General features: G+C 48.4%; 1 protein-coding gene across 3 annotated transcripts in view; it reads right to left on the bottom strand.

Moving 5' to 3' along the window:
* Positions 1-12,952, bottom strand: part of Scn10a (sodium voltage-gated channel alpha subunit 10) — a 96,657-nt gene that overhangs the window by 48,596 nt on the left and 35,109 nt on the right. For all 3 annotated transcript variants that reach the window (XM_075964159.1, XM_075964160.1, XM_075964161.1), the window contains exons 8-12: positions 11,737-11,878; positions 10,915-11,112; positions 9,796-9,966; positions 5,670-5,963; positions 2,778-2,892 (exon numbers count right to left, since the gene is read on the bottom strand). In XM_075964159.1, the coding sequence (XP_075820274.1) occupies positions 2,778-2,892; positions 5,670-5,963; positions 9,796-9,966; positions 10,915-11,112; positions 11,737-11,878 (920 nt within the window). The remainder of the gene's footprint in view (positions 1-2,777; positions 2,893-5,669; positions 5,964-9,795; positions 9,967-10,914; positions 11,113-11,736; positions 11,879-12,952) is intronic.

Here is a 12,952-nt window from a genome sequence, read left to right as displayed (position 1 = left end):
ATTCCATTCTCTGCAAGTTTCAGAATCGCACTCTCCTGCCTCCAGCCCTTTAATGGCATCCCACTGCTCTTGGACGAAGTCCAATGTCCTTTAGAGCCCAGGGGCTTTTGTGGATCTGCCCCAGCCTGCGTCCCTAGCTGCATTTTGAGACGCAGGCTTTTAAATAATTGTTTCAGGATCTGACTGCCTCGGGTGCTTCCCTGACCCCCGGCAAAGCTCCCCCACATCTCTTAGCTTCCTGTATTTCTCCACCAAGACACTCAGCACCCACTGGTGACTTGTCCCGTATCCTTCTCTCCTGATGTGTGCAGTAACAACTGCACCCTTAGCTGTGAGCCTGTGCCCGGCTTCCTGGTTTGGATGACTGTCAAGTTTCAGCTTGCATGCCAAACATGGACGGCTCACAGGCCTTGAGTGAAGTTAGCGGCCAAACCTTCTCCCGCAAATCACCCTGAAGGAAGTGGTCCTGCAGATCCCATCACGATGCTGACGGCTTAGAGCCCCCTCCTGAACCCCATCATAAATGTAACACCCAGCTGAAGAAGATGATGCTCTTTATCCTTAGACGCTCCGGCCTAACCTGGAGTCATCTTTACCCAACTTTAATATGGTGTCTCCTGACTTTCCCACCGCTCTCGTGGTCTTCTCTCCCCGCCCCGAGTTCTCTGATTACTCTACATTTTACGTTGTCGTCATTCAGTGCATTGCCAGTCAGCGCTGTTCTCCTCACATCTCCTGTGTACAGAGTACTCATCCACCAGACTTAGCAACTGCGCATACCACGTGCCACACACTGCTTACCCAGGCACCCGAGATGCAGCTCCGAGCAGAGGGGTCACACCTCTTGCACTTGTGGGGTTTGAGTCTGGTGAATAACAGTAGGTGGTATCTGATGTGCTTACTACATATTTGACCTGAGCCACTAGACCCTTGCAAAATCAGTACAGGGTAAATATACCACTGAGAAAAACCGAGGCACAGAAAGCCAAGAGAACCCTGGAGTCATAGAATATGCTGTAAACGGTAGAGCCCAGATGCAAACCCAGGCATGTGGGCTCTAGACCTTCTCTGGTCTAAAGCAGGGTACACCTAGGGTCATATTTTCCTCACACCCATCTTCCTTTCTTTTCTCTCTCTTTTTTGGTATTTGTTTTCCAGACAGGTTTTTACTGTGTAACAGCCTTGACTGCCCTGTAGCTCACTCTGTAGACCAGGCTGGTTTCGAACTCACGGAGAGATCCACCTGCATCTGCCTCCTGAGTGCTGGGAGTTAAGGCATGCATCACCACCACCTGGCCCATCTTTCTTTTTGGGTCAGGTCATATGGTACAGCCCTGGCTGGTCTAGAACTCACTCCTCTTACTTCATTCTCCCTAGTTTTGGAATTTAGGGGCCGCACAACCACGGCCAGCCTCTGCCTTATCCCTGAAAACTTGATTAGGTGTTTAAGTCTGAGGAACATCTCTCACAGTTTTCACATCCCTGTGCTTGGTTCAGATTGCTGGTCTTCCCAGGGATGCTTCCTTTTGCCACCACCCCTATCTAATATCACCCTATTAGAACCCCATGCGCTCCATTGCCTTCCTTTATTTTCCCTCCCATCCCTCATCACCACTTGCTATCTCCCTGTGTTGATCATCTGTCTCCAGGGTGCACAGTCCATGGGAGCAGGTGTGTACCTTGCTCTCATTTAATCACAGGCTCCTGGGACAATGCCAGATGTCTAACAGATGTTTGAATAAATAAATCTTTTGAGGAGTTCCAGGGAATAATTGAAAATTCAAGCTGCTGGAATTGTACAGAGCACTCTCTGAAGCCAACTGGGGTTTCTTTACTGGATATCTAAGCAGATGGATTTGTCAAAAACAAGATTCTTCCCACCCCATGTGAAGTAAAAACTAGGCTAGAATAGCTCTATACCCAGAGAAGAGGTCACAACCTTGTTCTCTGGGGACTTTGTGTACAGACTGCCATCACCCAGTCCCACCTCCTTTCTTCTCCTGCCCCTCAGCTGGACCACAGGCACATCCCCCAGGAGACTGACCCAGGCCCACTTGAGTGGCAGCACCCAGGACTGGAAAGGATTTGGTGGAATGGATTGGCTAATCTACCTAAGTTGCCTTCCCATGTTTGGCACAATGAGCGCTTGAGACAGAAATGAAGTCACAATGATCAAAGTTATCGCTGTGGAGAACACGAAAAGTCACTTTGCCATGCCAGGCTAAGAAAGGCTATTGAGTTCCTTGCACACCCAGGAGGTGGTACTCAGACCTTGAAGAAGTCACGGTGAGAACAGTGACTGTTTCCTATGATTTATAGAGGTGTTTTTCTGAGGAGGTTTTGTCCATCCATTTCATGACTTTAGTTGCAAACCTACCCAGGCAGACTTGGAGTGCCTGGCATTCTTGAGTACTGCCAACAGTACACAATAAGGACTAGGGTTGTGGACTGATGGTGTGAGGATTTCCTTCAGATGATATCCAGAATAGATCAAAGGGGCTTTGGTAGGAGAAACTGGGTGTACCCCCAAATAACTTCGTGTAACAATCAACAGATAAGTCTTTGCACAGTTGTTAGAGGTTCAGTTCAAAGAAACTGTTCCTCCCTCCCGCCAGAGAACCTAGAATTACACTCTGGAGTGACTCTGCTTTGAACATCTGTGCAGCACGAAACGCCGACAGAGAGTATCTAGGATCTCAGGCCACAGCGAGAGGTCCTTGGCCCAGCTTAGACTCTCCGCAGCACGGAAGATGGGCATGTCAATAAGAACCACTTACCCTCAATGACAGAAGTCATGATACTGACAACGCTCATTGCCCTCTGTGCGCGGAAAGGCTCGTTCAAGTATTCTGCAGACAGATAATTCTTCTTCTGTCCTGCAGCCTCAAGTGCCTGCTGGGACACAAACAGGGTCAGGACACTTCAGCAGCAGAGCTAGGTCATCTAGCTTCTTATTGGCTCGTCTCATGTAGTTGTAAGCTGCCCTGGGAAGCCACGAGCCTCTCGGGTAGAGCTTGGCGAAATAGGGATGGTGTTTGAGCTCAGTTGTGAGGACCAGCAGCACACAGGGGCAAGAGTCAGAGCCAGGCAAAAAGATCGTAGAAGTTTGTTAGGAGAAAAAGCTTGCTGAGCTCCAGGGGAGGCAAGGAGACTTAGAAAATTAGGGCACTTGCTAAAGACAACTGAGTGTAGGTCCTTGCGATACAGAAGGGCTTCGAATCTCCTTACACTAGCTGGGTATTTTCACCAGAATAAATTAAGGCTGAACACTCAAGAATGTGATGTCCCAGGAACAGACACAGGAGGGTAGGGGCTGCGTCCAGGAGAATGACAAAATGCTGAGCGGGGCATTTCCTGGGGCTCAGACTAATAGGATTCAAATGGCAGGAACACTGGGGAAGAGAATAAGAGGCTTCAATGCTGGACCATGAGGCAGCCATGCTTATCAGATACAAGGAAAGGCAGGGCTGGGAGAAACAGGAAACTGGTCTCAGCAGACCCTGGTTGTCTGTCCTTGGTCCCCTCCCTGAGAAGCACATCAAGACACACCCTTTTCCCTAATAAATCTACAGCTTTATGGGTAGTCACATTCTTATGCACATCCTTATATCCAATGCATCTAACTATAGCAGAGTAAATCACGGGCAAAAACAACTTCTAAGAAAACCTCTGCTTACTCCAGGAAGGAAACCACCCCACACTGCCCCAGAGTGGACATGGGAGAAGGACCAGGACTTCCTAAGCCCTGATGTTACTTGCTGTAGCCACTTGGCTGGGACAGCTCCTAACCTGCAGGCTACACTTTCTGCTTCCCATTCCCCTGCTGAAAACAGGCTTTACTTTCTCTGGCTGTGCTTGGTACGGATTCTTCTTCCATTGGATCACGAGAGCTAGGATTGTGGCTGTGATCAGGATTAGAGAGAATTCTGGAGGCGAGATCTGGTACAGCACTAAGACATCCCCAGAGAGCCCTGCAGCCTGGCTGTGGGTGGAGGACTCTGGGCTGGTGATTTGTTTGGCCTAGAGATATGCTGTTCACCTGTTTTCCTGCTCTGTTGTCCAGAGAGGGCAACCTTGGCAAAATATTGACCCTAGGGCTCTGATCAGGCTTGGCCCACAGGAAACAGGAAACTGGGCAGTAGGAAAGGAGAGGGAAAGGAGAGATGGAGGGGGAGAGAGATATAGATAGATAGATAGATAGATAGATAGATAGATAGATAGATAGATAGATAGATGATAGAGAGTTGGCTGTCTGCACCCTGTCCCCTTCATCAGGCAACAGCATGACTCTCTTCCTGAGACCACGGGTCCCTCAGCTACAGATCTCGACAAGTTGTGATCTGGGGCCTTTCCCTTAGCTGTCAGCTTAGGCATGTTCAGCTTTCACTGTTGCTGCTCTCTAGGTCCTTCACTGCTCCTTAGTTCCCTGAGCCCAGCCCACACCTCTGTGAATACTTTCCTAAATTCCTACACTTGCCTGCTGAAGCAGGCCATCTACTTCTTCCTGGAATCCTCAGTTACATGGTATCCAGAGTCACAGGCTATCCCAAGTCACAAGGAATCCTGAGCCACGTGGTATTGGACTAAGTTAGCACAGTTCTGCCGAACTCACCAGACTCAGTGGAAGCAACCACACAACCGTGTCTTAGATGTACAAGCCTCTTTGTATGTGTAAGTCTGGTAGCCAGCGAGGACGTGTGGGGACTGCAGAAGCACTGTTCGTGATGCTGAAGGAGATCTCAAATTTAACTACATCTCCCAGCTCAACACAGAGTCCTAGGCTTGCTGTTATATCCCCTGTGGATATTCTCTCAAGGACTGGGGGACGTAAGCTTCTGTCTCTAGTCTTCGGCATTGCAATGAGTTATTCATCCTGTGAGTTGGACCAAAGCCACTGCCCTTTTATCAGGATCTGTCCTGAGAACCTCTCAGGATTTTGTCAAATCTCAGGGACAGTTTCTCAGAGTGGTAAGCTTATATACAAAGACCCCTTGTGTAGACAGAATTTTCTGTCCCACCCAGTCCCACAGCCATTGAGTACCAAAGAAACACACAGAGGTTTATACTAATTATAAACTGTTTGGCCTGTTGTTCAGACTTATTATTAACTAACTCTTACAACCTAAATTAACCCATAATTCTTATCTGTGTTAGCCACGTAGCTTGGTACCTTTTCTCAGTGAGACATTCTCATCTTGCCTCCTCTGCTTCTGGATGACGACTGCATCTCTTACCTTTCCTCTTCCCAGAATTCTCCTAGTTTTGTCACTCTGACTATGCTTCCTGCCTGGCTACTGGCTGATCAATGTTTTATTGAACCAACACAAGTGACAAATCTTTATAGGGTACAAGAGCACTGTCCCACGCCAACCTTGTTTCCCTCATCAATCATCAAAGGAGCACGTGGGGCCATCTCCAAAGCAATGATGGCAACTAGGGATGGAAACACACATGATGTCAAATAGAAAACCAACCACCTGCATGCCTGATGGCATCTTCACCACAAACAATCCCAGTAGCTTTTCTGGGTCTAAACTGCCATGCCTGTAAAAGGAGAGTTGTGTGGAGGCATGGGACAAATATTGTTAAAGACCCTTCCATTGGTGACACTTATTGGCAAATGGCTTCTTTTGGAAGACAGTCAGAGTATGGTGCGCGCACGAACTCACCAGGCCTTCGGGACCTCCAGCGGCAAGCTCACCAGTGGGCAGTGTGAGCGGTCCCTCTTCCCCATGTCCAGGACCAGGCTTGGGAGACCGAAGCAATGGGCTCTTGGGGAGAGGACCTGCCTGCCCAGCACCCCTGTTCAGCAACAGGGAACCTCGATGGCCTTCATGGTCCCCGTGAAAGACTCCGTCATCTGTGATCCCATCAGGAAATGAGACATCTTGGCCAGGTGCTCGGAAGTGGAACACACTGCCATGGCTAGCCCTTCGTCTTCCAGAAGAAAGGCCTAGGAAAGACTGGGCGTTGCCACCAGGAGAGCAGGAGAAAAGATAGGGTTGGAGTGATCCTCTTTGAATCCAGTACATGCTTCCCTCCACCCATGTCTGTGTCTCGTGACCGTCCCACAGCTACATAGACCTGAAGATGATCTGGGTAGACATGAGGAGGAGCCAGGAAAAGGGAAGCCTAGACAGACTTGGGGAAGGAGAAGAGTGGGATAGGGGGTGACTGACAGGGTGCCTAAGACCAGCATACAGGTTATAATTACCAGATATCACTGGCCCAGCCAGATGTTTGTCAGCCTTTGGCAACAGGCCCAGAGATGGCTGTTTTAGGTTCCCATCTGTGAGTGGAATGTCAGGACTCGAGGATATGCCTGGATTGGAGCTTGGAATATGGGTTTTGAATGACTATGCTTTGCTGTCTGAAAATTAAGATGTACAAGTCGCTGGATTCCATCTTTGTGAGTGTGAGGGTTTGTGTTGGGATAGAGGAGACAAGAGTTTCATACTGTAATGAGTTGGCAGGATCCCCTGAGGCCAGCTTTGAATAGGGAGATTGAAGGAAGCGCCGCAGTCCAATTTCTTGGAAGAATTATGCCATTTTTCCAAGTCAATAAACATTTCCCATCAAAAGCTTCCACTGAGAGAGAGAGCAGTGAGTCTTAGCTCAGGTTCCCAAATTCTCAGGCACAGCACCCCCACAGAGCTCTTGGATGGGGTTTGCTAGTTCTCATGACCATGGGGATCTAGTCAGAGCAAGTGGTCAGTCCTATGCTCAGATCATATTGGTGCCTCTAAAATCTAAACAATGGCTTCCTACTGAACTCTGGTCATGGTGCCCTTAATTTCTTCTTAATTCCTTTTGCTTACTAAGCAACTAAAGCAGGGCATGTTACTGCTGGAATTCTCCTCACTCATGTCATAAAACTGAGCAAGTGAGCTCTCCTTTCCTCCTCCCTCTCACACATGTGTCTCTGTGTGTGCTCTTGCCCTGTGTTCACAGGTAAGAGAACAGCCTTAAGGTTGTTTCTCAGGTCTCTCACTGCTCCGGAACTCACCAGAGAAGCTACCTGGCCAACAAGCCCCAGGCATCCTCTTGCCCCTGGTTCCCCAGTGCTGGGATTGCAAGAGCATAACCCCACCATGCCTGGCGTGTTCTTTGTTTCAGTGTGGGTTCTGGGAATTGAACTCAGGTCCTCGTGAGCTTGGCCATCTCCCAAGCCCCTTGAGGTTTCTTTTTTTGGTGACTTGGAGTCTAATCCTGTTCAGCTACCACTATTGCCAGCCCAGTGTCATACACAGAACATTCTGCCTCGGATATATGTCCCAGGACTGCGGCGCTCACACAAACCCATGAGTTCTTAACATATTGTAGGTAAGAAAATAGTTAGAAACCCGTATTAAAGATAAGAAGACAGAATAGCTTCCATTTGGGCACCAAGCGATGCTGTGGGACAATGGTCTTATATCCGATAAAGATTTGTAACTTGTACTGATTTAATAAAATGCTGATTGGCCAGTAGTCAGGCAGGAAGTATAGGTGGGACTACGAGGCAGGAAGTAGAGGTAGGGCAATAAGAACAGGAGAATTCTGGGAAGAGGAAAGAGTCAGTCTGTAGCCGTCATCCAGATGCAGAGGAAGCAAGATGTGACTGCCTCGCCAAAAAAAAAATACCAATCCACTTGGCTAACACAGACAAGAATTATGGTTTAATATAAGTTATAAGAGTTAATAAAAAGCCTGAGATAATAGGCCAACCAGTTTATAATTAAACCTCTGTGTGTTTCTTTGGGACTGACTGTTGCAGGACCAGGTGGGACAGAAACCTCTGTAAACCAAGAGAAGCATCTAGGACCAGTGTTTGGCTGGCAGCATCTCCTTGTCACCATTTATTTTTAAAAGAAATCTGTCTGTCGGATGATGGGTGATGGTCTCTTTTCCATTGTCTTAGTTCTAACATCTACACCATTGCTTCTGGTCTGAAAAAAAATTGAAAACTTTCAGAGATCTATTTACCAGCAAAACAAACATGGAGGAAGAGGATGGAGACACTCTTGGATGCTCGGGTGCTAATCTGTATGGGGCTGACTGAATGGGAGAAATTAAAGCCGAATTCTGTGTCAGCTGGGATTCACCCTTTTCTGGGACTGTCAGAGTAATAGCCAAATTCTCTTTAAAACACTGATTGTGCCCTGTGCATTGCAGGAGCTGCTCCAAAGAGGCAGAGCAAGGTAAGAAGGGTGCAGATGTAACAGGTGCTCCATCATGGCTGCATCTCCGAGGCCACGTGTATGCAAGTGTGTCTGTGAGTGTAGGCGCCTGTGTAACTCTGGGGCTGTCAACTGAGAAGAGCATCCTTCTGGTGAGCACACGAAGGAAGGTTAGAGGGATATGAATGGCGAAAAGCAGCCCTCAAAATCTGCCTTTATTCCCTCCTCATGTGATTAGCGTGAGGACTTCTCTTTCATGTGAGCTATTGGGATAGCTAACCCAGGTTTGAGCCACCTGGGAAGAGAGAACCTCAGGCAAAGAACTGGCGCCATGAGACTGCCTGGAGGCATGCCTATGGGGCATCTTCCTCATTGCTAACTGATGAAGGATCAAGCCCACAGAGGGGCTGAAAATGTGAGCCACAGAGGAAGCCAACTGTTCCTCTATGGTCTCTACTTCAGTTCCTGCCTCAGAATTGCTGCTTTGAGTTTCTGCCCAAACTTCCCTCAATAATGGATTGTGGCCTTGAAATTGTAGGGTGAAATGAATCTGTAATCAGAGTTTCCTATCCTGACCATCCCGTCCCAAATAACCAACTTGGAGGCTTATATTAACTATAAATGTTCAGTCAATAGCTCAAGCTTATTGCTAGTTAACTCTTACCCTTAAACGGACCCATATTTTATGTATGCTTTGCCACATGGGTCGTAGCTTGTTACCTCATTTTCCACACACCCTGCTTGCACGGTGGTTGACTGGCATCTCTTCTGACTCTGCCCTCCTTCCCATCATTCTCAGTTTGGCTTTCCCATCTAACTTTCTGCTCAGCTACCGGCCTGTCAGCTTTGCTTTTTATTAACCAATGAGAGTTATACATATTCAGAGTGTAGAAAAGGATTGTCCCGCAGCATGAACCCTCCTGTCCCTAGCTGCTTGTGGTCATGGTTGTTTATGTCAGAGACAGAGAACAAAGCAGAGGCCTATGGGAAGGAGCTGCACAGAACTTTCCAGGTGGTGGAGAGGAGGAAAGTCGGAGTGGGAGGTAGAAAGTTCATTGTGGTGGGGTAGAACTGCTACAGGGTCTAATGTAAGGTCTGAAAGTCATTGCTAGGCTGGGCTGTGTCTCAGAGACAGGTGCTGGGGTCTTCTGTGTCAACAGCAAGTGACAGCCTGAGCCCAGGGACAGGGGCAAGATGTCAGAAAGAGGAGAGCGGGGTTTTCAGCACCAGGCACAGAGCAGCAGATTTCAGAAAGAAGGGGAGCTGACCCTTGTTAGCCACAGATACCTCAAGGACAGCATACCCCATTTGGGCTCCCCCCCCACACACCCTAGCCTCTTCCCCCACTGCCCTATCTGAAAAATCACAGCCCACCTAAGTGTCCCAGCCTGAAACCAGAATCACCCTGCCTTGCTTTTCCTTTTCCTTATTCCACAGCCTTAATCTTGACCCCCTCTACCTAGAAAGGTCCTTATTATTACTCCCATCCCCACTGATAATGCCCCTGTCCTAGCATAGGCCACCAGTGAGGAGCGGTGTGTGTCTGAGTTACTAAAATCCTCCTCTTTCCATTCCACCCACGGCCAGAATAGTCGCTAAGCTGAGTGACCCTTCGAGCCAGTCCAGAACGTCTTACCATCCTGCGCTGATTGTAAGGCTCAGATTGGGGTGACCGGTTGTCATCTGTAGAGCCCTCTGACACCCTTGATTTCATTCTGTGTTTTCTCTCATGGGAGTTCCTGGGGGCTAACGGTGATCCATTGTGGGAAGGGAGTGAGGTCCTGTCGATCCCCAGGGCTGCCAGTACCTGAGGAAAGAGCAGTAATTGCAGACCATGGAATCAGAATGAGATTGGCATTTGTATGTCCCCCAAACTGCTGTGGGGGTGAGGGATCTGAGAGCACAGAGTCTGAGGGTTAGGATATGCACAGTGGTGGGGTTGTGCTATGGCAGAAACTGGGGTCACCTCCCTCCTCCAGCCCTGCCGTAGGTGCTGATGCCTTGCCCAGGCCTTTGTGACCAGGTCAGGACATCTGCCCTCAGATGCACTGCAAGCTGAGCAGCTGATGCTCACATGTAGCGCTGTGCAGAGAATTCCCGCCCCGGAGCCAGATATGGGAGCATATGCAGCTTGGCCCTCCTGCTTCCAGGTCGGGCTAACTCTGGTGTGGGATGCTGCCGGAGCTCCCTGGGGATCAGACAATAGCTGACATCTAGCTGAGTCCCACCTGCCAACTGATGATGCTCTAGTTTACTCTCCTTGTGTCCAAAACACTCCTCAATAGCTCACTTGGAAAAAGCTCCCTTTTATAGTTTCTTTTGTGTGTAGATGCATGTTCATGTAGGAGTGTGTGTGTGTGTGTGTGTGTGTGTGTGCATGCATGTGTGTGTATTGTACATGCCTATAGAGGCCGGAGGACAACTCGGGTGTCACTCCTCAGGATCCATTCACTTCATTTTTGTGACAAGGACTCTCACTGGCCTGAAGATCACCAACTAGACAAAGCTCCAACGATCCACCCAAATGTGCCTCCCAGCACTGGGATTGAAAGTGGGTTCTGGGACTTGAACTTGGGTCTTCCTGCTTGCATGGCAAGCACTTTGCTGACAGTTATTCTCCCTCCATGGGTACTCTTTTAGGTGACTCAAGACAACGCTTAAAGTAAAACTCATGTTCACAAGAGCCTCTAAAGGAGTCTGTCCACTGTCCCAGAAGCTCCTGGGAGGTTGGCTGCACGGGACTGCCTCCACCCACCTCCTGTTCCTTCTGCAGCACTTCAAGGGCTTCCTGGAACTTCTTTTCCTTGGCTTCGATTTCCGCGATTGTTGCCTGGTTCTGTTCCTCATACGCCATGGTAACCACAGCCAAGATCAAATTGACCAGGTAGAATGATCCGAGGAAGATGACCAGCACAAAGAAGACCATGTACATTTTCCCAGAGGCCCGGAGTGTCTGGAGATCAAAGCAAAGAAGGTCAGCCAGACACTGTGCTTGGAACTCATGGGCACTTGAAGGTCAGCCAGACACTGTGCGTGGAACTCATGGGCACTTGAAGGTCGGCCAGACACTGTGCATGAAACACACGGGCCCTTGAAGGTATGGTGGTGTATGCCTGTAATGTAAATGGAGATTACCTATTGTTTCCTGGCTTCCCTGACCTGAATAATCACACAGAAACTATATTAATTACAACACTGCTTGGCCAATGACTTTGGCATATTCCTAGCTATCTCTTACCTCTTAAATAACCCATTTCTATCAATTTGTATATCACCACGGGAGTGTCGCCTACTGGTAAGGTTCCAGCATCCTTCTCCTTCAGCAGCTACATGGCTTCTCCCTAGCTCCACCTTCCTTCTCCTAGCATTCAGTTTAGTTTTCCCTGCTTACTTCTATTCTGCCCTGCCATAGGTCAAAGCAGCTTCTTTATTAACCAATGATATGAAAACATATTCACAGCATACAGAGGGTCATCCCACATCACTGTAATCCCAGCATGTGGGATGCGGAGGCAGGGGGATCACCACAAGTTCCATGTGAGCAAAGGCTGCATAGTGAAATTCTGTCTCAAGATACCTGCTGGTACAGACGTTCCCAGGAGTCTTGTGTCATGAGGCGGAACAACGCGAGGAACGCCCACGCGAAGGAGTCAAAGCTGGTGTAGTTAAAATCCGGATTTTCAGATGTTTTCAGGCAGATGTAACCACTGGGGCAGTGACTGCAGCAAGAGGGGAGAGGAGACATCACACGGCCTTGCTGACTGGATGCAAGGAAGTTTGGGGTGGTAAGAAAGTGACGGGCTTGAGGTCAGAACTGGGTTCAGAGCTCGGATTTAGTGTGGGACTCTAATGCTTTTGCTCAGTTTGCTTATCCAGAGGAGTAGTCTGGAGGAGAGAAGATGACAGCCCTGACTTGATTCTACACGGCGTCAATAGGAATCTATATTTTTGCCGGCATGCAGCAGGAAAAAGAAAGGCAGGAACCACAAAGCAGACTAACTCACAAGCCTGCAGGCACCATTTCCAGAGTTAACCACCTAGGAGGACTTACATCAGCCAGGGTCAGCGACAGATTACACATGACAATGAAAACATCACCTGCCACTCGCTAAGTGTTCAGCGCACGCCTCTCTCCTCCTGGAGTGCTGCACGGACAATATAAAGCAATCATCTCAACAGTCCTTACTTAAAGTGAGGAAGTCGGGCTCAGAGAGAAATCAGCTGCCTGGCCCCACAGAGTGTCGGGGTAGTCACTAAAGATGGAGGCAAGCATACTGCAGGCGCATCATGCCAAGAGTAGTCAGCCAACACAAGGGGACCCATTTTTTGTTTTGTTATGTTATCTTTGTCTTATTGAGGTTCTTTTTGCTTGTCTGTGTTTTTGTTTATTGTTTTGAGAGAACATATATATATATATATGTGTGTGTGTGTGTGTGTATGAATACCTATATACATACATGCACACATACAATGCACAGAGTTGGGAGGAATATGATCAAAATATATTATAAAAAATTATTTTTTTAAAATAAAATTTTAAAGTGGAAAAGTATAAGCAGTGAGAAACCCAGCACTGAGCCTGCTTCTCCTCCTGGTGGGGGAAGGAAGGCTAGGGTAGCGACATCTAATGGATGAGTGGGGGAGGGGGCACCAAGTTCCCCTCCCTCTATTCCTGGTCAAGGAACGAGAAATCCTGGCATCATCCTCCAACGACAGCCTCTGGGCTTCTCCTTATTCCAGACCTCCACATAAACACATAACCTCAGGACCCATTGAACTGCTTAGAGCTCTGA

This window comes from Microtus pennsylvanicus, chromosome 3 (genome assembly GCF_037038515.1).
Source record: "Microtus pennsylvanicus isolate mMicPen1 chromosome 3, mMicPen1.hap1, whole genome shotgun sequence".
NCBI classification, from domain to species: domain Eukaryota; kingdom Metazoa; phylum Chordata; class Mammalia; order Rodentia; family Cricetidae; genus Microtus; species Microtus pennsylvanicus.
Note: the sequence above shows the minus strand (reverse complement) of the source record. Positions and strands in the feature narration are given on the sequence as shown.